Here is a 25,695-nt window from a genome sequence, read left to right as displayed (position 1 = left end):
CAGAGGTAGGCATCCAGGAGGGTCTTCAGTATTTCCAGAGGAGACTCCATAACCTCTCTCAGCAACCTGTTTCTGTGCTCCATCACCTTCACTATGAAGAAGTTCAAACACATTTGCGTGGAACTTCCTGTACTTCAGTTTCTGGCCATTTCCCCTTGTCCTATCACCATGCATCACTGAAAACAGTCTGACCTCACCCCACACCTTAGATATTTACAGATGTTATCAGTCTTCTTATCTCAAGGCTGAACAGACCCAGGTCACCCAGCCCTTTCTCATAAGAGAGATGCTCCAGGCCCTTTATCATCTTTGGAGCCTCCGCTGGAATCTCTCTCCAGGAGATCCCTGTCTGTTTTGTACTGGGGAACTCAGAACTGGACACAGTACTCCAGGTGAGGCCTGACCAGGGCAGAGTAGAGGAGGAGGATCATCCCTCTTGTCCTGCTGGCCATGCTCTTTATAATGTACCCCAGGCTGCCATTGTACTTCTTGGCCTCCAAGGCCAAGAAGTGGCTCATGGCCAACCTGTTATCAACCAGGACCCCCAGATCCTTCTCCACAGATCTCCTGTCCAGCAGGTCATCCCCCCAGCCTACACTGGTGCATGTGGTTATTCCTCCCTAGGTTCAAGAATTTTTCCACTGAGAGGTTGGTTAAGCATTGAAATGGGCTTTCCAGGAAAGTGATGGAGTCTCCACACCTGGAGATATTTAAGAGGCATGCTGACGTGGCACTAAGCCATTCTACAATTCTATGATCTTGGAGATAATTTCTGACCTAGATGATTGTATGATTCTGTGTGTGACAGAGTTTAAGGAGTCACCTGTATCTGAGGAGGAAAGAGACATTACTGCAAATACAACACAGCTATGAAACTGTGTTTATATGCAGGGAACTGATTTTCTGGATCACATTCCTTAGTCCTGACCCCAAAATTTCTCTGTCTCACCCATTCTTACACATTATTGTTTTGTTCATGGGATTCTAAACCATATCTAAACTACTTTACTTCAGGTCATGTATTTCAGACAACACTCATGGACATTAGATACAAATTTCCAGGAACAGTACAATAGAAACAGCCAAATGAAACAACACTATTGACTTTCTGTATGTTACTGTTATAAATGTTCTCAAAAACAATTCTATTCTGGACATTAAATGTGTTCTACCCATCATTCATTGGAAGAAAATTAAAAAAAAAAGACAACGAAAATAAAAAAGATATCCCATCATCAATTTTCTTAGCAAATCTCTTTCTGTATCCAGCTCTAGATCTCTGTGCTTTCCTCTCTACCACAGAGGAGAACTTTGTGATTTATTCATTGGATTTGCTTCGTTACGTTGAGATACCTGTAGGACAAGAAGCCAGGCTTCTACATGATAATAACTGAAACTGTGTGAGAAATTAAATTTACTGTGAAGCTTCACGCTGAAAGTTATACGAAAAACAATAGCATACAAGAACCATCTTCTTCCCCTTTGCCAGACAGTATACAAATATGAAGTTTTACTTAAAAAAAAAAAATATTGTATGCAAAACAGGCAATATATGGGAAAAAGGAAATCACTCACTCTGCATAATCCACCTATATGTGTGGGAGCTTGTCAAGTTATCCTGAAAGATGGGTCCTGGGCTAGGGAAAAGATATCAAAAAGAATAAAAAAGCATCCTTACGAGTCAACAGAGTAGGGTTTTGTGAAAGACGTCCACAGGAACAAAAAGATAATTACTGTCAAAGTTTACATTATCCAAGTTACAATAGTGAAGCCCAGAATGATGAGATGAACACAAAAGTTGCACAAATTTTTAATTACTAGTATTTCTTCTCTGTAGCTGTAATCTCTTTAATGTGGATGTCCTTACAGTAATCAGCTATCAGTTACATGAAAAGTAACAGAAACAGTAAGGAAGCATCAAACATTACATTACTTTGGTAAACAGCAAGAGCCCTTTCAGTCTAGTACCTGCTGGAGTATCTAAACTGACAATGAAAACTCACACTAACACCTGCATCTCATAACGGTGTCAGGTTTTCTTCAGATGCTGAGTCTCATTAAAAATATGATGAGTACACAAGGTGACACAGCATCCTGAACTATGCTTTGTACTGCAAACATCTACTGTTTTTCAGCTTCAGATGCTGGCAACAATCTTCTGGATGCCCTGAGCCAATACAGTGCTAAGAACACCAAAAGGCGACTCAATCAGTGTAAGGGAAAACAAATCAACCTCCTATCAGGGACTTGCAAGAGCAGTAAGGTCTGCCCTGAGCCTCCTCTTCTCCAAACGGAACAACCCCAGTTCTGTCAGCTGTTCCCCATAAGATTTGTGCTGCAGACCCCTCACAGCTTTGTTGCCCTTCTCTGGACATGCTCCAGAGCCTCGATATCTTTCTTGTACTGAGGGTCCCAAAACTGAACACAGTATTTGAGATGCAGCCTCACCAGTGCTGAGTACAGAGGGACAGTAACCTTCCTGCTCCTGCTAGCTGCACTATTTCTTCTTCTTTCAAGTAAAATTTGCACTTTAGGAAATCAGTATGTTTGCATGAATAACTACTATGTAGAATTTCATTGGTTTGCTGCTTACATTTGCAAAGGACTGATCCAAAGCATACACTCCTGCATGCTTTACGTTGTCATTCCTCATTCCCTCATCCTTAATATGATGTTTAAACCACTGTCTGAACTGCCTGAACCTGCTGACCCAATAGAAAACTTCTTGCGATTTTTGCTGGGGATCCTCACCAACACCATAGATAACGGCAGGGAGAAGATGGATGTCAGAGACCTCACTCCACCCTCAGTATCCCCCTCCTCATCAACATGGTCAACCTGAAACATTTGCTCAGCTAGTACTCCCTAAGTGCAGTGAAAGGAAATGGAGAAGGAGCACTGCCAGCAAAAGGTGATCTCAGCACGTTTCCTCTTTCCACATCAGACAAATTCTCAAGCACATCTTCAGCACTACAGTTTCCAGCCCCTGCCTCTTGCTTCTTTGAATAACCACCAGAAATGCTTGAGAAGACATGAGAAGATCAATGGGACGCTTGGGAATTGCTGAAGGTTGACTGTAAACCTGTGTTTGCAGTATGATCAGCACAGGCAACAACATGAATTCCTACACTGAGCAGAAAGAATAGGTGCAAACTGCAGAAGTTATTTCATTCCTGAACTGAACTTGAAAAAAAAGAACTGTATGATGCTACTGAAAAGTGAAAACTTGGTTTTAAAACCGTTGTTCCTACAGATTAGCGGTTTTTCCTTGTCATCAGTATTATCTCCAGTCCTGCAAAGTCTTCTTACCAATGTATGCACTTCACAACTTGCAGTTACTTAAGGGATATACTCATAAATTTCTAAATCCTGACGTTCTAACACTCCTTATATTGAGTATCTTATTTAATGTACAATGGCAAATGGAGATGTAGCAGAACAAGGTATTACATTTAGAAACGGAAAGTTAAGTCATAGCCCTGCAGGTGCAATCATCTTGTTAAGTATTAAGGTGCAGTTACCTCAGGCCAAGGCTGAAGCTGCAGCTCGTACCACCATAGTTACAGTAAGTAGTATGAACTCCAAAACGCTGCTTTTCTAACAAGGTGGATTCTTAATAGGATACATATACCCTGCTTATTCTGTTCAAACTGCATTTGAACATAGCTTACAGAGTTGGAATGTATTGCATAGTCATCATGAAAAATTTCAAACCAAAGTACAAAATATAATTCTCTGTTCTTTGCTAGGCAGATTAATGAAGACAAATCAGTGCAGGTTTGCAGTTCTAAACAATGCTCAGGTAAGACTGTGAGCTACCTTCTCTTGCATCTAAACGCATAACTTCAAAGTAGGTATAGACAATTCTGGGACTTTGCTTATACCCTAATGAGTATTATCACAAATGTCTCCATGATTTCTTTCTACTGAAAAAAAAGAAAAAAGAAAAAAAAAAAGAAAAAAAAAAGAAATATGTAAGCAATTATTAGTCAGCGTGGACTTATTTTACAGGATGCATGTCCTTCAGTAGCACAGAATACTAATGCTTAGGTTTAATCACAGGCAAAGTTAGTAGCCTGAGAATGGAGGAAAGGGAAAAAGATTCTGCCAGCCTTCACGTGGCCATATATGTGTGCAGCGATGCATGCTCCAGGCTCTTTGGAGCAGCAGCTGTATCACTTTATCACCCACCTCACTTTCCTACCACATGCTGTTCACCTTCAAGAAGAGTAAGAAGAGAAGTTTATGTATTACTATTTAAAAAAAAAAACAAAAAAAAAAACACATACATACACAAGAAAACAACAAATTAAAACTAAAAACTAAACAAAGAAATGCAACAACAAAATAACAAAAAAAGAGAAGCCAACCAAGGAACAGATCAGTAAATAGCAACAGTTTCTAGCAGTTGATCAAATGTGATTCATCTAACAGAAGAAAAATATTTACATTGGATCTATTTGGCACTGCCTGATTTAATGGTTATTCAGAGGAGGAGGAACACATTTCAGTTCTAATGTTGTCCTAAAACACAAAACTGAGACAGGCAGCTCAACAGCACCTTGAAGTTACTACATTTTTGACCATGAAAACAATGTAAGGAGATGTGATAGATATGATCAGAGGCAGATATCTAAATTTAAATAGGATGAATATATCACACTGTGACATAAATTGGGAGTATGTTCTGCTTTTTTCACTGTGGTCAGTCAGGCATGGATGCTTTCCCCTGACAGTTCTCTACACCTTTCTACTTACAAGTATATTGTCACAGGCCTACTTATCATTCCTACACATCATAACCAAGATAACCCACTCCAAATATGAGAGAAACTTACAGATAAAAGCCAAAAAACTTCACACTGCTCCCACATAAGACACAACTTACGCAAAGAGCCAACAAATCACCAAAAAAATGCACCCTGAAGGATTGCAGCCAGGCTGCAGTCACATTTCCAGATGAACATTACTGGACAACTCAGGAGTCTCAGGATGATGTTAACTTTCATGCAGTATTTTCAGCTCTCCAAAAGCTGTGGGTTGGGCAGGAGCAGAGCACAGACTGCCCTCCATGCACACAACACAGAGGGAAAGCTTCCCTGTTCTGAGAGCAGAGTTATCAGTGCAGATCTGATGTTACGCAGGGAACTCAAATATGGAAACCTAACTTTCCACTCTAAACTTTACTTTTTGAAGTGAATATATAACAACGTGTTTAAAAACAAAAACAAACAAGAACCATGATCTTATGTATCACTCTTTTTTTACTGTACAGTTTCTTTCTTAGCTAACAATAGAATCAGGAAGAACAATTTACACATGACAAATATATGTCTAATTATTTGATGAACTGCCAGAAGAGTTCAATAAAGAAAAGACAAATAAATGCTTTCATAAAATTTTTGTAGCAACACAGAAATAGCATAGAAAGGCATACAAATGAATATCAAAATTTGCTCAAATTTTGCACTTCTCCTTATGAAAATCTGGCCTTTTAGATTTACAAAAAAATGCAGAAATTTCTCACACATCTACAAATTTATAACATTCTATATCAGTTAAACAGAAGACATTCTAAGTACAAACTGTTGCATATATGAACATAACCTTTATACTAGACTTTTTATCTTGAACTAATAAATGTTTAATATGTAGTAATATATCACATTATCTCCTGAAACTTAAAATAATTCTAGCAAAAGATGATTTAAAAAATATTAAATACTGTAGGAGTTCTGCTACAAATAAGTCTCTTTGAAATTCAAAGTAAAAACAAAATACCACTGGCACAGGATCAGTCATATCCCCAGCTACGCAGATCTTACTTACTGATTTCTACAACATTGAGTTCATTATATTAACATTAGCATTTAATCTGGAAACAATCTTGACAGCCATGTTATATTTTCATTTCACAGCAGTGATTCTGTACAGAGACATTCAACAGGATTCTGTTTTCTATCCAAAACTTGCTCTGCTACTTGTGAGTTGCTTTATTTTTTCATAGCTAAATCACCACCATTTTTGTATTTCTCAGCAAAATAATCTGAGTCAAAACTTACAGACATATCTGGAGGACTCACATAAACATTCCCATTCTTTACTGTAACTTTATGAATCCTTTGTTTTACTCCTTTTGACTGCCACCGTGGTGTTGGTGATGGCTCCAAAGGGTTTATTCCTTGATATAATCCTTCTCCTGTTTCCAGTGTGATTGTATACTTATGCCAAGGACAGATAATACATGTCTGACCATCAATGTCCTTCAAAAACAAAGAAGAAAAGAAAAAGCAAGTCATCAACTTCTAATTCTTATCCTTGTAGAAATTCCCATCTTAAGCATATCTGGTGATTCAGCTGCAAAGCTTTCTATTCTGGTAGAATATACATTTTTACTCCTAAGAGCGCCTTATTCCAGCAGTAAAGATCTGAACCAGTGACCCATTTGGTGCTGGAATCTACTGCTCAACTGTGAATAACACCAAGTTTTAATTACACTTTTTGTAATACAGTAACTAATCATAATATTCTATCATTATAGAATGTATCCACACAACGAGAATCAGATTTTCACTCCTCAACATTTCAGTCTCCTGAGACAAATAAATATGAAAAAAGCATGACAGGAATATATACTTATATACCCAATTCTTATGTTCTGTTGCGACAAAATTATTCAAAGAAAATGCACCTGAGAGTCCAAAAGTCTCTATGCACATAAATTATTTTTATTTTGCTTACATACCTCTATTTCTCCAAGATATAAAGGGCCACCTTCATCTGAAACATAGTATAATATGATATTAATTTATTCAGCAAACTATATGCTTAATTGTTACAACACTGATGTTGTGTATGCAAATATCTTACGGTAACAGCGAGAGTCCAGAACATAAAATCTCCCTTCATGGTAGAAAACAACAACTTCTCTGCCATTGACTTTGGCTATTATTCTTTGGGACTTTTTTATGTCATCTTCTTTTCCAACTAATATAAGATCATCTGGCTCCATTTCAACTGTTCCTTTGCTTGGGCTGTGCAAAACCATGTCCTTAAAACACACAGACACACACACAAAACAAACAAACAAACAAACACAAAAAACAACCTCATAAAACAGTTCTTGTTTGGATTTCTACACGGAAAATGTGTGCCCCAGTTCCAGGGAAAAGCACAGCTCACTTAGCATATATGTTGAACAGGACAGAGGTTTTAGTACAATATTGGTACAATATTATCAGTATGCACATAAAGCAAAGCCCAGGAGTCTGGTGATAATGTTCACTAACAGAACTGGAACTGGATATAGCAATTGCTGCTGACACCTGAGGCTGAGACAAAATTAATTCCGAGTCTATTCAATCTGCATTTTAATAAATCCATAAATCCAGTGATACTAAATATGAAGCACTAAACTATTTGGCAATGCAAAGGATAAATGATGTTGGGGGACTTAACACAATACTATGGATAGAAATACAAGCCTATAGAAGCTGATAATAAAGGAAAAATATTGTATAATAAAGGAAAGAAATCTTTGGGAAGATGTACTAAACCTGCGCTTTTTAGCAGCTGTGTTCTGCCTTTGCCTTCATCCCTTTATGTATCTCAAACATCAGAAAGCCTCTCTTAGCAGAGGACATATGCATACCTCCCCCTTTCACCATGAAGCCTGTCCTCCTACTAATTTTGCTTACAATTAGCTACTGTGTTCCAATAAAAGTCCTAGTGCAACCCTGATACCTTCATTTCCTCAGAAGATCAGGCTAAAAAAAAGTCTTTGTGCATGTTGAGAACAAAGAGGAACCACATACGCATGGAATCCAGTTGCAAAGAGGGTTAAGAGCTACAAAGAGCAGAGCCACTTATCCACCACACAGCAAGTCACACAGTACCTTAGATCCCCACCACATCAAAACAGAGATGAGAAAGCAGGTGAAGAAATGAACACTCAGAATAATGAGGTCCAACATTGGCTCTCTTCAGTGATCCTATGACAACTAGTGCTGCTTTGTTCACACGTGTGACAGCATTTATCAAAGCGCTTCCTCACATAAAGCCGTCAGCTGTGGGTCTGGCCCCCGTAGCACACAGGGACAGGCTGTACAGAGGCTCAGCATGGCCGAAGCGAGCTCTGACACGGCTGATAAGGAGTAGGGCTGAGCTGCACTGCCCTGATAACAAGAGATCAGAGTGCAGAGTTCCTCTCGCTGCGTTTCTCCCTGTAAGCAGCACTCTTCCTGTGGGACAAACCACACGAAGCCCTGCCTGAAGTCACGTACTGCCTACTGTGCTCACCCTGCTGGGGCAGCTCTGCTTCCCACCAGCTGCTATGCTGGGAAGATCAGTGGGCTGCCTACAGCTCCCAGCAGGCACCCAGCCCGGTGCTGGGACTTTGGGAGTGTTGTGCTGTTTCTGTTAGTGGCATCTGAGAGATCGTTGTCTCTGGCTGTGAGAGAAAAATCTGTCTAAAAAAATGGCTACTCTCCATACATTCCATCTTTCCCAGAAAAGGCTCTGAATTCACCTTCTGAGATAGATTCCCTGCAGGAGCTGCCTTCAGGGTGCCCTCAGGGAGCAGAACAGGGGGTCCAGAACAGCTCAGGTCACTGCACAGTGTAGGCTCACCAAAAGCTTCTTGATTTTCATCTTTTTGCCATCCCTGTTTATACTTGCTTTTCATTTCCCTTCAGCCATTAGTTCTGTAATCAGAAAGAAATCCCAGACACCCCTCTACCGGTGTATCACTGCCTGCCAAACAGGACTTTTTTAGTTTTTGGTCTGCTGCATTGTGCAGATGTTTAAGGTGTCAGTAACATGACCAAGATGGGGAAAAGAAAGAGATTAGGTCAGGGCAAGACTTGTTGGATCTTCAGCTTTTCCTTGTGGCTCTTCTAGGTCACAAATCAACTCTAGTTCAGTGATACAAGATTTGAGGCTCATTATTTGCAGGCTTTGTCTCTGAGTCACACATGCCTCACACCGCCCTCAGCAAGTTTGCTGATGATACAAAGTTGGGAGGATTGGCTGACACTCCTGAAGGCTGTGCTGCCATTCAGCGAGACCTGGACAGGCTGGAGAGCTGGGCAGTAAGAAACTAGATGAGGTTCAACACAAGCAAGTGTAGGGTCTTACACCTAGGGAGGAATAATTGCATGCACCAATACAGGCTGGGGGATGAGCTGCTGGAGAGGAGCTCTGCAGAGAGGGACCTGGGCGTCCTGGTGGACGACAGGTTGGCCATGAGCCAGCAGTGTGCCCTCGTGGCCAAAAAGGCCAATGGCATTCTGGGGTGCATTAAAAAGAGCGTGGCCAGCAGGTTGAGGGAGGTGATCCTCCTCCTCTACTGTGCCCTGGTAAGGCCTCATCTGGAGTACTGTGTCCAGTTCTGGGCTCCCCAGTAGAAAAAAGACAGGGATCTCTTGGAAAGAGTCCAGCGGAGGGCCACAAAGATGGTGAAGGGCCTGGAGCATCTCCCCTGTGAAGAAAGGCTAAATGAACTGGGTCTGTTTAGCCTTGAGAAAAGAAGACTGAGATGGGACCTGATCCAGGTCTATAGGTATCTAAGGCGTGGGGGGCAGAGTGGTGAGGCCAGGCTCTTTTCTGCAGTGTGTGGAGACAAGACGAGGGGAAACGGCCAGAAACAAGAGCATAGGAAGTTCCGCACAAATGTCCGCAAGAACTTCTTTACAGTGAGGGTGACAGAGCACACGAACCGGATGCCAAGGGAGGTTGTGGAGTCTCCTCTGGAGATATTCAAGACCCGCCTGGACACCCACTTGTGCGACCTGGTATAGGGAACCTGCTTTGGCAGGGGGGTTGGACTCAATGATCTCTGGAGGTCCCTTCCAACCCCTACAATTCTGCAAAGACTGTCCAAAGATCTTGAACAAGTTTTTTTCCTGTGTTTCACTCTTTTCTATGAGTATCCTGTCTTGGATCTTGGAAGACACATGTGTTGTGCCAGAGTTAAGGCACCAGATTCTGACAGGTAGCTACAGCATCTAAAACTGAATTTCCTGCAAAGTTAGGCTTCATGTGGCTTTTCCTAGAAAAATAAGTTGTTCTGAAAATGGCCTTTTGTGTGGCATTTTTACAGAACACCATTAGAGTAACTCATGTCAACTTGTAATTTGTGTGGATGGCAAAGATTTGTAAAGGTTGGCAAAGCTTTTAGTGTGCTACATGATTGGGATTTAACTTTACTCACAAAAAGAAAGATGAAGCCTAAATCACCACCCAGCAGGCAGAAAAGAACGGCTGTAAAGAACATCAAAGTAACTTTTGGTCAACATCTCTTTATCTAGGGCAAGATGACACTTACTATGGCCAATCTACTTTTGCATTCAAAATCCTTATAAAAATGCAAAACAGTGCTATGTAAAATTCTTGCAAGCCTTGTATGATCAGACTTTTCACTTTAAAAATTTTGCTATCTACAGCCAAGATTGCTTTTAGTCAGTTGCACACCTAGTGAGAGGACAAAGGTGAATGCTTTTAAACCAAAAGAGGGGTGATTTAGCTGCCCAAAGAAGCCCTGCAGGAGCTGGTGGGGGGGCAGCCCACAGCACTGGTTTGGAGTTGGGTTGGCTTTATGCTTCCTTCCAACATAAACATTCTATGATTCTAACTTACAGTAATTTTATATAGACTCTATTTCCATACTTTTTTTTTTTTTTTGGTAAGTAATTAACAAAATGTAGTTTCCTACTTCAGTGCAAAACCTGGATTTACCCACTGACTTTTTTTCTTCGCTGATCAGGTAAGTCATCCTGACAAAGGTAGATTCTCACCTCTAAAAACCTGCAGTTAGAAAAATTAATTCATTTTTTTTATTGTCCAGGACATTTGTACACCACCCATTTTGTCCCGGTTTTTTTGATTTTGATTGGTTTTGTTGTTGTTGTTAATTTCTTGAAGACAATAAATGTAAAGAACATAATCAGGCCGACTGGGTAAATTTTGGAATGCTCTGTTGTCTTGATTTTGTCTAAAAATGTGCTTGACCATATCAGTATTCCAGCCTTTCCTTTCTCCTTTTCATTCCCCAGTTCATCTCAATTTGTTATATCTCATACCTGCATTACATTTTATTACTGATGCTATATGTTATTATTTATATTATCTATTACCAATGTTACACAAATCATATCATCTCTGTTATCTCCCATGGATTTATCCTCTTCTGTCACTTATACTGTTTAGAGGGATTGACAAAGATTTTTTTCCTAGATTAAGAGCCATGCTGCTATGTTGCAAACTTGAGTTAACAATGCAGATATACTAGCATAACTAAGATGGCTTAACTGAATACGACAACTTTGCTAAATGTTTCAGGTTTGTACTTAAATTAGTTCAGTTACCAACATAAGTAAATTGTTTAATGTAAATTGAGGCAACGAAGTCTTAAGGGTATTGTTTTGTTTTTCCTTCTTTCTGGCTAAAACCTTGTGGAAATTCAAGTTTTGCTTTTAATAAATAAATTAATGTTTTCAAGTTATAAGCATTTTAAGAAGGCAGGCACAAAAATAAGTAGAAGCATGTCACAGAATTCCAGACCGAGGTCAGAAGCACCTCTGGGTTCATCTGGTCCAATTCCTGCTCAAGCAGTCACATCCAAAGCACATTACCTAGAACCAACACATCACCATGTTCACAGAATTGAAAGAATACCGTTTTCCATAGTGATATATTTAAACATTTAAAAACCACACACCACACAAAACCAGTTCACCAAAATTTTATTTTGCTGGATTCTCTACAGTGAGTTCCGACCTGCCCAGAACTCTGTAAAGATATCAATTTATTACTTTCCCTGTTGAATATGCCTTCATACGGACTTCCTCCCTCCCTCTATTTATATAGCCAACTCATATTACATTGCTGCATTTTTTGTTGAAATGAGTTCATCATGACCCGAACTCAGCAAAAATTACAATGGCATGCCAAACCAATAAGTAGTATAAGATTATCCTTAATGTTCTATGAACAATAACAATGAAAAAGGTAATATATTCATGAATATATGTAGCTAATTTAGCGTGGTAACTTATTTACAAAATGCAGGTAGGGTGCTTAGCTATCAGAAAACACACGTATTTTTCATGTTTATATTTTTCCAGCTTACCATTACTGCTGAGTACTTCATTAAAATTCCAGGCAGCATTCAGGCATGAGTTATAATGTCATGCTGAATTTCTACTGTAGCACAGCAACAGTGTCCAAAAATAAGCAAGTGTACATGCTGCTACAAGCATTTTTCACTTAGAAAAAGTCAACTTAGTTAAATCTAAACTTCTTCCAAAACTGCTTTGGTGTTTATTCGTTTATTTATTCAGTCACATCCCTGGGCAAATGAGAAATAGTTCTGTTTTTTTTCTTTTGCAAGTTTCAACTACATCTCCTCTGAGGATATTTTATGTTCAAGCTTTGCACGTTAGAACATCTACCTGCAGAATTTAACTGCACAATGGAGATCCACTCAATCAGTTTTAAACTTAATGCTGTGCAAAATCTCATTATTACTTTTCAGAAAACAGCTCTACTCACAAGTTTCGTCTGAGGGATTTATTTTTGTCACTGTTGGGTTGTTGTTTTTTTTCCCCCCTAATTTCTAACAGTGAACAAAGACCAATTTCTCTTCATTGCAAACACAGTTTGCATAGCCTTTGAGTCACCAGAGTGACTCATACGACTACGAGCACCTAAGTACTAGCATGCAATTATTTTGAAGAATGATGCATGGTAAGTCAAGATCCAAAAGCCAGAGATAAGAAGGCCTATCTTCAAATGTGAAGACTCAATGAATGAAAATGGAATGATGAAATACTGAATAAAGTGCATTAATGTTAAGACCACTAAATGCTATCTTTCTGATGAAATTCTAACCCCAGCATCATCTCCAAAATGGATGTGTTTGTTATGGACAGTCTACCTTGGTGGAAAGTTGGCTCTGGCATACTCCAGTGTAACAGGTATCCCACCATAAAACACAATTCTTGCTTTAACATGTCATTAAAAATGCAAATTCCTGTAAAGTTCTAATACTTAATACTCTGCATTTTGGCAATCAGCCACATGTACCATAGATGTAATTAAAACTTACATAACATTCTTCCTATGCATTCTTACATGCTACAGAATTTTATCATACAAAATCTAGATTTGTTACACTGGCCAGTTACATCAACCACTTTGGGCTTTCTAGCACAATGCAGTAATTCTTCAGGACTATCTTTGCTTTAAATAGCTTAGATAAGATAATAATTCTAACAATTGAAATACAACAGAAAATTACAAATGCAGAATGTTTCCTTCTCCTCAGTCATATTAGATCTGTGATGTTTTTCTTTTATTAATATATTTAGCTTATTTGTTCCCTTTGGCTGAGCCACCTATCAATTGCATTCTCATATTTTTTTGGTTCCTTTAACCAGTCTTGATGCCATCTAAGGTTGGCAATAACGTTTGAATAATTCTGGCCCAAACTTTGTTTCCAGCTGATAAACTGCCTTTTGTTATAGTTCTGAACAGACGAAGAAACCCTTGGATAGTTCACTATTGAGCGAAGTATTTTGTCCAAGGATTGTACAGTTTCTGGGAATTTTATGGCAACATTTGTTAGCTCATCTGGATCAGCAGAAAGGTCTGGAACAAACAATAAAGGCAGTTAAGGGTCAACTTGCAATTAAATAAATGAATTGATCAGCTAGGATACAAGAATTATAACATACCAAACAGTTGTGGAGGCACCGAAACGCCATCCAAGTACGTGATATACTTCCATTGATCAATTCGAAGCATGTATGTGGAAGCATTCACATTGCAGCCATGGAACTCACTCAGTACCCACGAGGGCCGAGGCTCTCTGCGTGACACTTCATCCTCCGCCCTTTCAAGCAGCAGGGGTAAAAGAGAATATCCACTGAGGTTCTGCAGAGCAGGAATTCGTGCTAGATCTAAGCAAAGATACACATATTCAAAGTTCCACTAGTGATACCATAATGAACAAGATTTATATAATGCTACAATTCTCTGAAAATATATTGCAATAAACTAGATATTGCTAGAACACAGAAACCCAAACATACGCAAGTAACATCATATCTTTAAGAAACTTTCTGACTTCATTTGCTCACCATCTAGGTCAATCTTTAAAACATTTGTTAAAACTGCTATCTACAGCTTCCAGTGACAGGTTCTGCTTTTTTATTTTTTAAGCCCTTCCCACATTCTCTGACCACTTCAGATTGACGCAGCATGAATGAACCCTACAAGATCCACAGTCCTCACCATACCTGTCTGGTTTAACACTTACTAGTGCTTCGCTCCTAACCAGAATTCTTCATTTATGACTAGAAAAATACTGTGCAAAAAGTGGTCATTACAGTTATCACATATATGTAACTGGTGGGGAAACTCAGGAACAGGAGCACTTCATAGGGCTGGAGATAAGGATGGTATCAGAGGTGGTTTTGATACAGAGCACATACTGAAAATACACAAGATGACACTATAGCCTACTACAGATGCTCTGTAGCCTACTGGAAGATCCTCTAGCTTGGATAGGCCCCTTGATATAAAATTACATCAGAAGTATCTCTAACTTCCAAAGATCTAGGCAGCATTAACAAGTCATAAACATCTCTAAGAGACATTCTGGAAAGTACAGCTGAGAATCTCATCCACGTTACCTCAGAATTTCCTAAAAAGGGAGAATGGCTATAAAGTTATTTTTAATTACCCTACTGAACACAGCATTCAAAATTCAATATATTTCATTCCACAGAGGATTCCATTCCATACTGAGTTGTGCTTTATATTCTTACAGTGATACTCAGCAATATGCATTGCCCACAAGTGAGATTTTCTTCCATCATCACCTATGTTCTTTCTTTTGTTCCTACAGCACAGACAACTGTCAGTAGTCTATAGTTCTTTCTTGGGAGAATAAAAAGGACTGTGTCTGACCAAGCAGTAGGAAGTCAGTAACATTACAAACCTAGTACTTCCAGTGTGGGGGCTAAAATCTGAACAAATGAATGCTTAATCTGAAAAAAAAAAAAAAAAAAAAAAAAAAGAGAGGCATAAATTTTTCTCGTCCCTCATCTTAAACTAGTAACAGTATTAACAGCTGTACTGCATTTTCCAAGTGCAAGAAATATTCTGGCTGACATTTTCAATACCTCCAGCTTAACAGGACATCCAAAAGTACTTCTATTTAAACCAACAAAGCTAGCGCTGTCTGCTGGAAAGCTTAGGCTACATCTTGTGAGAAAAGACACTGATGTACCCCTGTGTGCCCCTATGTACCTATGCCCTATGTACCACACATGATATAGGGCGCACCCAATCTCCAAGTAAATCTTCAGGGCGACTACAGCCTCGAGATAATGCAAAACATAGGGATGAAAATTACGAAGAAAAAGACTTGAAATCTGATTTCTCAGTAGTCTGCAGCAGCATGCAGCTTGAAGAGAAAGAGAAGGTAGAGATGATACTTCATACTTTGATATTCATCTTGATTACAGGATATTACAGGAAGATGAAACTGCCAGAACAGAAGAAAAGAACTAATAAACACAGGAAACTACAGGAAAATAACAGAGACAAAGAGCAGGAAAAAAGGATGACAAACCACCTGACTAATTACATTATCTGTGGAAAAAGCACAAAAAAAGAAGTTAACTCTTCAAGTAGGCACTGCAACTTCTGTCTGAGGGTATCTGGCATAGACTTCTTTATATAAATTCAGATCCAGAATTTGGTAGAGAAAAAAGAAAACTACTCAGGATATATGCTATTTTCATCTAGATAAGTGTTTCCAAAGTACTGAGACAAGCAGATAAATATATTTTGTTCTGTTTATAAAAAATCTACGTAAGATAATGTAGAAAAGGATTTTCTCTCGCTTTTACTGCTATAAGTACAGTATAATAAGTATAATAAGAATGTAGTGGAATTCCAAGGTCACAGCCTGAACCAATGGATGCGCTAAGAGAGTACATGAGCGCGTGAAGCGGGCACGGGGTGAATTCAGAGCCACCCTTTCTGTCTCCGCGACACTTCCCGTGCCATCTGAGTCTGCGCAGGTTCCCTTTCCCCCCGCCCTTCTCTGCTACAGCGCGACGGTACGAACTGGGGAGGTCACATTCCTCAGCTCGTCCTTTTCTCCAAACTGTTACCGGGAGGGGTGAGTTAATTCCTCTTGGATATCTTTTCCTATAGCAACTATTTCTCAAATAAAGGCTCTGTCATTGCCTTCGTTTGCTCTACAAAGTATAATGGTATATTTTGCGCCACGTTCTCTCAGGCAATTGCAGCTTGCATCTGATGCTTTTTAAATAAAGAGCTTTGCTGAGTACTTCGGAAAAAAAAAAATATCCAATTAGTAGCGTAAAACATCCTAGATAATGCCTGAAACGATGACTAACATTCAGTTAGTCCAAAAAGATTCACATCTTGTCTGATACCTGTGATAAAGTAGGTAACAGTTCAAAAATTCGCTCCTAAAAGTAACTTAATGAGAATCCTTTTCAACAGTTTCTCTGCCCCATAAAGAATATTTCCATATTCAAGAAGATAAGCACGGTTATGCATTATCATACCTTACCATACTTGCTCACATTAATTGTACATTTTCTGTATGAAAGTCTATGCTAACTTTCTCCCAGTTGACACTTTGTAAAGGGAACTTCTTTGACAATATAATGAAACTGCTATTCTTTTGGGTATAATTCCCTTGCTGGATGCATTTACATTCTAATTTCTATAGTGAACTAACTGTTCAGTTTGAAGGCTAGCAAGGATTATTCGTATCTAAATTGTGTCTGATTACTTTGCATCTCCCAATACCTTTTTTAAACAGATAATCCCTTTAAAATCATTTTTGTGAGAATTGTGAGAACCAGTAACAGCAAAATTAATTTATTTAATTTTTATACACACTTCTTGCATTTTACATTGAGTCCATGCATATGCTCCCTCCATAATTCATCACCTCCTGTTCTGTTACTACATCAGTTCACAAACTGGAGACATAATTCTGAGTATAATGCAAATATACAACAATAATTAATTACTTAAAAAAAAAAAAAGAATTATTTTAAATGACTTAACTCACCAAGCATAGTAGGATATATATCCACCAGAGAGACAACAGCTGATATTTGCTGCTGTTGTTTTATGCCTGGGCCCATAACTAGAAGAGGAACATGGGAACTTCCTTCATACATGCTCATTTTATAGAACTGACGGTGTTCCATAGCAAGTTCCCCATGATCTGAAGTGAACATAATGACCGTTTCTTTAAGAAGATCAGTATCTCTCAGAGCTGAAATAACCTCACCTGCAACAAGAAAAAGGCTTCAAAAAGATAGGTCAAATACTCTTTAAACTTCCTAACCTACACAGTGGCATGCAAATCCTAAATAATCCTATTCAAAGACTTGGGAAATCCTATCTCTGCCGCAGGAGGCAGAATTCAAAGCAACCAGCCCAGAACAATACACAACCTTATGCAAGTTGCAGGAGTCTGGCAACCTGGAGGGCACAGAACAATCACAAGAATATCAAAGAGCAAAGATGCACTGTAAGATGAGATGCATTTTTGCTATTACAACTAATAGTTGGCTTTGCAGAACTAAAATAGGGCAGCAGAAGCCCTGACATGACATTTAGGGTGAAGGACTTGTTACAATATGCACCTTATCATAGGTGTCTCTCCAACACGTGCCCATATCCCCACAAGAACCTCTTGCACAGACATCCGTGCAAGGGAGACATGGACAAGACCAATGAAATCAGTAATTAAGCAAAGCATTTGCACATTGTTAACATTCAAACATTAAGGTGATTCTTGTTTATACAGGCTAGTCAAAAACTTAAATTACAAAGTTACAGTATAGCTCAGTTACTTACTGAGCTGGGCAACACCTTTGTTGCCTGAAGTTCCTATTGATCTCCTTCCTTTCATTACACGTGAAACAGGTATTCCATGTGTTTTAAGTTACTCAATCATTGTAAAATTACAAAATAAATAAATACATAAATAAAATTGATTGCTTTTTCATAAATTTCATATTAGAGGGCAAGAAAATTCTTGTTCTTTCATCATCACTATTCAAATTAAGAAATAAAATGCCCTAAATTATTATGATGTTGCATTGTAATTGTTGCTCATGTAGCTCTTACCATAAAGTAGGATGAACTCTGTCTGCTTAATTCATTCTTTCATCTTCTTCATTTTCAATATGTTACTAAGGAAACTTTCAAAGGTACCTTTATTGCTTAATTCATTATCAGTAGTTGTCATTGAATCCAGACACTTAAAATCAATCTCTAGGCAAAGCACTTACATTCTCAAAGTTGTTTACTTCTGTATTTCTATTTTTTCAGTCATCACTTCACCAAAGAATATTTACTTGCTCTCGCACATGCATCCAACAAAACTCTACTGTCCTTACGCAGCTTCTATTGTTTCATTCATGGGCCTTGTTATCACATTTCAAAATGAATTCACCTGGCAGTAACCTTAAAATCTATCCAGTTATTTACTGAATAGATTGATTAAGCAATATCTATGCAATACCTAGATCTGAATTGTATGGTTTTATTTTATTATTCCAAAAGACTGGCTCTATTAGCATTTTTTTTAAAAGAAATTAAAAATAAATCAGAACAAGAAAACCCACTATGTTATGAAGCTTTACCTACCAAGCATAGCATCTGTCTCTGCACACATAGCATAATAAAATGCTCTAATCCTTCTCACTTCTCGGTTTGTAAACTCTCCTGTACAATTTTTAGTGTAAGATGAATAATAGTCTACTGGATGCATCTCTGAAAGCGAAGACCACGTGGGAATTTTAATAGCTTCATATTTTACCTAAAAATAAAGGGGAAAGTAACATTACAAACTGAATTAAACAATTTAAAGGAAAAAAAGAAAGGTTTAATTTAAAACTGTTTAGCATAATTTGTCAGTTCTCAGTCTGTAGTCTTTGAGACATCAGTAGCTTATCTGTTAAATAGTGCTGCTATTTCCTCCATACCTTCACAGGTATTGAGTCAATTAGTTATAAAAGAGCCATAAAAATCAGCTACAAATGAAGGCCATTTTATTTATTGCTATAGATATTGAGCCATTTATTTATAAAGAAGCACTGAAGCCAAAAGAAGGAGCTGGTACATTACATACAATGCTAGATCTGTATGTTCTGCTAGTTCTGCACACATGGACAGTTAACAGAAAAGAGACTTCTTTTTCAGAAAATCTCCGACAATATTACTGACAAATGGGCTATATAATTTAAATGTGTTTCTAGCTATTGAAGTACAAATTTACTGATTCAGTGATAACAAAACTTTTCATTACAGGAAAACAAAATTATTTTACTTCATCAAAAGTCCAACATCTTATCCAAGCACTACTTACTGTGTACGGAAATATCAGAACTGGATCTGACCTTAAAAATTACAAGGAATAAAACACACTTCACAATAAAGTTACACACAAATTTAGAATTAACTTTCACTTGCACATACCTTTTCAAGCCAATATGGAGACGTTAAAAATGTAGAGGATCCAAAATTTTCTCCTGCATAAGGTGACGGATATGGATGTGGCAAATTTAGCCCCAGATAAAGAGCAAATGGTTGGGTGAGGTTAACGGCTTCTTTCCTTATCCAAGTCACTGCTTTGTCAGTAACCTGCCAATCAGTTTCCATCACTCTCACATGCCTCCTGTCACCAGTAAGATTTACCTTGGGTCTTCCCTCTTGCCGGAGCAGGAATTCAACATCTCTAGTCCAGGCTTCCACACGGTTACTGAGAATACAGACACAAGATATATGCACTCAGAGGAAAGTGGTTTTTTTTCACTTTCCCTCCACGCGAAAAGTTTCTCCTTGACTTCTCCTACATTTGTACCTGCCATAACCTTTTAATTTCTAGATAAAGGAAAATTGTTTTTAACTATAGATATTTTATACTTATTTTATATTCACAGCTTTAGTCACTCTCTTCTGCTTCTCAATCTTTTTTCTTTTTTATTAAAAATTAATTTCAGAATGGTTCTTCTTCCCATTTCAAGAGAGAAAAAAAAAAATTAGAAATAGCTTCTCCATCTTGCTGACCCTGATTGACTTTCTGTCATTGATTCATACAATTCATCTGGTATGCATGGCCTTGGACTTTTCTTATTTAAAAAAGTTCTCTGAGAAGTGACCTAGCTGGAGCAGGCACGTTCAAAAGCCACATTCTGCTTTAGGAACATTATCACTTACAAGAAAAATCTCTAACAGCAATTTATTTTGTACTTTTGCTTTTGATATAAATAAGAAATGCCATCATGAAAATGGAATAAGAGGAAAAATAAGAGAAAAATGTAGAGAGAAAAAAAGAAGGGGGGGGAGGAAAAGACAACACTTGGAACAGATTTTTTTTCTTTCCTCCATTAAACACTGAGAAATCTGAGCTACAGATGTCTTGGCTTCTTTTCAAGACTGAATGACAACAACTGCCAAAAACAGGGTTATAAGGAAACATTCAACTCAAAATTTCTACCCATCTTAATTTTGTTCAAGGAAATTTTAATATCACCACTGAAATTCCAAGGGAAAACATGAATGATGTAATCTTGCACTTTCATTATTTCATTGCTGATATTTAAGGAACACCTAACCATTTTTATCCTCACTGAAATTTTACCACTGCATCCTTAGAATTATCTGTAACTATATTTTTTAATTAAGCCTTTGTTTAGATTCACATACACTTTCAAGCTGAAAGCCCTAACCAAACTGCTTAGAGACTCATATTTGATAAACAATCAAAGAGTAAAATCAGATGTGGGGATAAGAGTAGTGTCTATATCAAATTGCATACAATACCATAACGCTGACATATAGAGAAAAACGTATTATATAGGCCATATTGGTATCTAATCAGAATGAGGATAAGATCAAGATAAAAACAAAAACAGAAAAAGCAGGCAAACAAACAAAAAACATCAACCCCAATCCCTCAGACCAATTCTCTGGAACAACACAGAAGATTTTTTACATGTGCAAGACTGATCCTCAGGCATAAGAGGAGAAAAAGATAAGCCAGAAGTAAGAACCTTCAGAAAACCTGATAGAGAAGTGAAAAAGGGAGCAATGCAAAATTCAATCCCTGAATGTACTCACAACTGTCTATGTTACAGAAGGAACATCCATCTGATTACCTCACTGAATGATGTCCAGAAGTATAATCCAATTTCCCATACTTCTGTGTGTAGTAGCCATGCTTCTGCATGAGATCCATCCATGTTACATAATCTGGATCTAGACCTTTGAAGTTATTCCATGATTCAGTTAAGTGTGTGAAAAGACCACTCCACATTGCTGGAAAATAAAATGAGATATGGTTTGTGAAAAGTAAGGATATTTCATAGCTAAAACTAAGTTGAGTATACTTGAGAATGGATCTTATTATTTCAGTGGTTAAAAAAATGTCCAGCTGTGACCCAGTTGAACGGGAATATAAAATGTTACTCTTCTGAATCTTATTTTCCTCATCAGTATGAACATCTATTAAAATAATCCCCAGAATGACAGAGCGAGGTCCCTTCTTGCAATATACTATGAATTCACTAAAGCTTTTTTGTACATCATAAATATTCTTATGTATTGTAAAAATAAAATGTCACAATAGTGCAGAATCTGATGAAACATGAGAGTGTACTCCAAAGCATTATCTCTCGTCATTTCAGTTAGATTTTAGTGTTAACATTAGGTACATTTGTGAAGACAATTAGAGTATGTTATATTTATAAATACTACATGCCCTCGGTTTTATCCTCTTTATATAATCCACTTCACTATCAGCTGTAGAAACAGAGCCAGATTCTGAAAAAGGGGACAAAAAGAAATAAGACCAAGGTAAGATTGCAAAGGAACTATAAGAAAAATTTTTATTAGCTAGTTGTCCCATTTCTTCGTGGCCTGTCAAGAATCATTTGCTCTCCCCCATGCCAATTTAGGGCCAAAGGTCAACCCTAAAGAAAAATAAAGCTCTTCTATGCAATGGAAAATTAACTAACACTAAAACCCAATAACACCATATCTAAGCAATACCCTCACTCTCCCCACCCCTGCCCACAGCAATACCTCAGATCAAACCCAATTTGTTCCTTTCCTCCCAGTACAGTCCCTGACTCCTCCACTGCAGATGCATCCTCAGTTCTTTGCAGGTCTCCAAGCTACTGGTTAAACAAGAGATGCCCTCTGGTTCAGAACTGCAGTTGTGATGACCAACCAATGTCCCTGATAATGCTGAAGGACAATTTGAAGTGCCAAACAAAGCTGATGATTTGTTGGATTCATGATGCAGCCCCTTACTCACTGTAAGCACTAGCTGCTGTCTTCACATTTCTTAAAAAAATAAATTAACAGAAGAATATAGTTCTCAGCAATCAGCGGTCAAAAATAAGAAAACAGGATTGAGAACATGCTTATGTAATCTTAATTCAGTTACAACTTGACCTTGAGAAACAGAAGGAATAGCTAGGTTCTTAAGAAATGAAATACAGCAGTAAACTTGGCAGCCTGTGCCTGCTGCAGTCCGGACAGGATGCTTCTTCCAATTTACAGCTGTAACAGTGTTTGTAGATGACATTTCATTTACATCATTTCTGAAGTGCCTTTGCAACAACTGAGAAGGCTAGAAACACTTTGAGATGTTACATTTGATTTAAGAATATAGCTTCCTTCTGACTTCCCAACTTCTAAATTCTGCAAATGGGAAGTTGCATATGGGACACTGATTGCAGCAAGAAAAGAATACTTAAGTACGTAACTAAAGATGCTAAGGATACATCATGTATTTAATGTCCTTAGGAATAAATGTAAAATACACAAGAAACAGAAAAAAAAAAAAATGGATCAAGCATCAAAACATAAATTTGGTAGTACCTGTATAAATTTCAGGTACTACCAAAAAAAGATTAATTGGTCTGACTGAGAAGACAGCAAAGCTTTCCTAATCTCAAGGCTTTGAAATTACTGTACATTTAAATTGACATAGGCAAGTATTAATTATTTGCATTTATCTGATGTTTCTCCTGATTCTACCTGCACGAGAAGGACAACAAATTGGAGAGTTGGTATAGGCATTGAGAAAGACAGAGCCATGTCTTTTCATAAAATTTATGAAAGGCAAATCCACAGTCTGATTTCCAGGATAAAATGTCAAACGTCCATCCTGCAGTCAAATAGAATAACAGCATATAAGCATCACTGTCTCAAGTTATTGCCTGCAGTAATTTATAATTTATTAACTTGAAGCTGTGTTACTAAAATGTAGCTGATTGTAAAATAAATTGTCAAGGGGTTGGGGGGAGGAAAGAAGCAATGCAAAAGACAGCTGTATAACCACAACTACCTAAAGGAGGCTATAGCAGAATTGCGGAATCCCAAAATGGCCCAGGTTGGAAGGGACCTCAAGGATCATGAATCTCCAACCCCCTGCCACATGCAGGGCCATCAACCTCCCCATTTAATACTAGGCCAGGCTGCCCAGGGCTCCATCCAATCTGGCCTTGAACACCTCCATAGACGGAGTATCCACAGCCTCTCTGGGCAGCCTGTTCCAGCACCTCACCACTCTCTCTGTAAAGAACTTCCCCCTGACACCCAACCAAAATCTTCCCTCCCTCAACTTAAAACCATTTCCCCTTGTTCTGCCATTATCTACCCTTTCAAAGTGTTGACTCCCCTCCTGTTTTTAGGCTCCCTTTAGATACTGAAAGGCTGCAATGAGGTCAATGCGCAGCATTCTTTTCTCCAGGCTGAACAAGCCCAGCTCTCTCAGCCTGTCTTCGTAGGGGAGGTGCTCCAGTCCCCTGATTATCTTTATGACCCTCCTCTGGACCCTCTCCAACAGCTGTCTTTCTTGTACTGGGCTCCAGACTTGGACACAGTACTCCAGATGGGGCTTCACAAGGGGGTCAACCTTTTCTGCCAGATAACTATTGATAGCATGAGAGCGAAAGGTCTGAAGTTGCACCATGGGAGGTTCAGGGTGGATATTAGGAGAAATGTATCCTCAGATTGAGTGGTGAGGGAATGAAACAGGCTGCCTGGGAAGGTGGTGAAAGTTTTCATGAAATGTGTAGATGTGGTATTAACTGATATGATTTAGTGGCCAGTGGGTTGATGGTTGGACTAGATGATCTTGGGGGACTTTTCCAACCTTAATGATTCTATCAATAAATAAATACGGCAACGTACAGAAGCCTGCTTCAGATCTGTTGGCACCTTCAGCAAGCAAGTAGAAATAAAATGGACTTTAGCATTTAAAAATCGGGCACTTTGTTGGTTAGTAGTAACTTTAGTAGAAGCTGAACATTTGGAGAAAAAAATAATCATTAGAATATTATGAGAGCTAATGTTCTCACAATTATAATAATAAGCAAAATACAGGCAGGGGAGCTAGGGTTAAAAATAAAAATAAAAAATAAAAAAATGGAGCAATTGCTTCCTCTTTGAAATCACCACTAAGAAGGGCTCTGAAGGTGGATATCATGTTACAAATAGTTAGGAAGAACTGTTCCACGAATGGCAGGCAACGCGCAGCTGCGCGACTAAGGAGCGCAGAAGAGAGGAGCTGAGGGGAGCCTGATGGCGCCTGCAGCTCGTCGCCGTGAGCAGTGGGCAGCGCCGCCGAGCTCTGCTCTGTGGGACGGCGGTTCCGCCTCGTCCTGGGCGAAGGACCGAAGGCAGCGCTGTGCGACGGCGGGTAACACCGAGCACAGCCATCATCACACCCGGAACTCGGCCACAAGCTGGGTGTAAACGTGAAAAGCCTCGCGGAGCCGCGGCTACTCACGAAGGAGTCGCAGGCCACCAGCACCACGTTGGGCCGGGTGGAATGCCTGGGCGGCCTCGGCGCTGCGCAGTGCGCGGCAGCCACGAGGAGAAGCCCCCGCAGCAACAACGGCGGCCCGCCGCTACGCATCGCCCCGCAGACGGCCGCTACGGGCGCGGAGGGGCAGAACTACAGCTCCCAGCATGCACCGGGGCGAGCGGGACGGGTCCGCACGCTAACGTGGATGGGGGAATGCGCGTGCGCGATGGCAGCGGATGCGGGACTGTGAGGTGAGCGCGGCCAAGCGCGCGGCGCGTCGCTTTATAGCGCTCGGCCCCTTTACAGCCCTTCTGTCCCCTCCACAGCCGCTCTGTCGGCGCTCTCCAAGGCATCGGGCGGCAGTGACGTGGTTTCTCGGTTCTCCGCAGGAGGACATGGAGCCCAGGCTTGAACGCTGCCGGTGTTTTTATAGTTGTGATGACTGAGGAGTCCGACCCTTCTCTGGGAGCTGTCTTTCTCTCCAGCAGCTGTTGAGTGATGTGAGTGTGATTTGCTTTCAATCGTTTCGTCACCCTGAGGGAGTCGCACGTCAGCCATCTTTCTTAGCCCTCACTTTAGTAGTATGTTTCTAGGCCTGCAGCCCATCTTTTGCTCTTTGGCCTCTAAAAGCTGCTTTTCCATATTTTCCGCCCCTTTCAGTGCCTCGCTGGCAGCATTGTTTCTCCATTGCATCTCATTTGGCCAGATGTTTTTAAAGTTTGTTGTAGGTTAAATGTGAAACATATGAACCCAAAAGGTATATAACTGTGGCGGGCTTTACAGGCAGGCTTTAAAGGACATTCCTT

General features: G+C 39.2%; 3 protein-coding genes across 6 annotated transcripts in view; 1 reads left to right on the top strand and 2 right to left on the bottom strand.

Annotated features, from left to right (window-relative positions):
• Nucleotides 1-5,252: 5,252 nt before the first annotated feature.
• RFESD (Rieske Fe-S domain containing) lies at nucleotides 5,253-8,706 on the bottom strand. The gene is made up of 4 exons (XM_010726040.4): nucleotides 7,896-8,706; nucleotides 6,871-7,051; nucleotides 6,746-6,780; nucleotides 5,253-6,263 (listed from the first exon to the last, which is right to left on the bottom strand). The coding sequence occupies exons 1-4, from the start codon at nucleotides 7,971-7,973 to the stop codon at nucleotides 5,994-5,996; spliced, it is 564 nt and encodes a 187-aa protein (XP_010724342.1). The 5' UTR covers nucleotides 7,974-8,706; the 3' UTR covers nucleotides 5,253-5,993.
• Nucleotides 8,707-11,724: 3,018 nt separating this feature from the next.
• Nucleotides 11,725-25,008, bottom strand: ARSK (arylsulfatase family member K). 3 transcript variants are annotated; one of them, XM_085212609.1, is made up of 8 exons: nucleotides 24,872-25,007; nucleotides 23,116-23,245; nucleotides 21,228-21,387; nucleotides 19,546-19,828; nucleotides 18,715-18,886; nucleotides 17,123-17,347; nucleotides 13,734-13,958; nucleotides 11,725-13,647 (listed from the first exon to the last, which is right to left on the bottom strand). In XM_085212609.1, the coding sequence occupies exons 1-8, from the start codon at nucleotides 24,998-25,000 to the stop codon at nucleotides 13,364-13,366; spliced, it is 1,608 nt and encodes a 535-aa protein (XP_085068735.1). In that variant the 5' UTR covers nucleotides 25,001-25,007; the 3' UTR covers nucleotides 11,725-13,363. The 3 variants fall into 3 exon arrangements, with proteins under 3 accessions (XP_085068735.1, XP_085068736.1, XP_019466158.1); XM_085212610.1 differs by lacking the exon at nucleotides 23,116-23,245 and having other exon boundaries at nucleotides 24,872-25,008; XM_019610613.3 differs by lacking the exons at nucleotides 23,116-23,245; nucleotides 24,872-25,007 and adding an exon at nucleotides 22,153-23,046.
• The window catches only part of SKIC3 (SKI3 subunit of superkiller complex), a 43,855-nt gene continuing 43,163 nt past the window's right edge, over nucleotides 25,004-25,695 (top strand). Inside the window, exons 1-2 of one of the 2 annotated variants that reach the window (XM_010726045.4) lie at nucleotides 25,004-25,140; nucleotides 25,279-25,389. The gene's annotated coding sequence lies outside the window, so the exon portion shown is untranslated. Of the gene's footprint in view, nucleotides 25,390-25,695 lie in introns of both variants that reach the window. The other variant, XM_010726044.4, reaches the window with a different exon arrangement.

The sequence above is a fragment of the Meleagris gallopavo genome, chromosome Z, assembly GCF_905368555.1.
Source record: "Meleagris gallopavo chromosome Z, MGAL_WU_HG_1.1, whole genome shotgun sequence".
Taxonomy (NCBI): domain Eukaryota; kingdom Metazoa; phylum Chordata; class Aves; order Galliformes; family Phasianidae; genus Meleagris; species Meleagris gallopavo.
Note: the sequence above shows the minus strand (reverse complement) of the source record. Positions and strands in the feature narration are given on the sequence as shown.

What these genes read in the sequence shown, in the direction of transcription:
- RFESD (XM_010726040.4), bottom strand. Translation starts at nt 7,973, where the DNA reads ATGTTGGACCTCATTATTCTGAGTGTTCATTTCTTCACCTGCTTTCTC. An exon ending in TGATGTGGTGGGGATCTAAG is followed by an intron (nt 7,052 to 7,895) that starts GTACTGTGTGAC and finishes GTGTGTTTTAAG; the next exon opens with GACATGGTTTTGCACAGCCC. An exon ending in TATATCTTGGAGAAATAGAG is followed by an intron (nt 6,264 to 6,745) that starts GTATGTAAGCAA and finishes TTGTTTTTGAAG; the next exon opens with GACATTGATGGTCAGACATG.
- ARSK (XM_085212609.1), bottom strand. Translation starts at nt 25,000, where the DNA reads ATGCGTAGCGGCGGGCCGCCGTTGTTGCTGCGGGGGCTTCTCCTCGTG. An exon ending in TCTGGACATCATTCAGTGAG is followed by an intron (nt 19,829 to 21,227) that starts GTAATCAGATGG and finishes CTGTATTCTCAG; the next exon opens with TAACCGTGTGGAAGCCTGGA. An exon ending in CTCCATATTGGCTTGAAAAG is followed by an intron (nt 18,887 to 19,545) that starts GTATGTGCAAGT and finishes CTTTATTTTTAG; the next exon opens with GTAAAATATGAAGCTATTAA.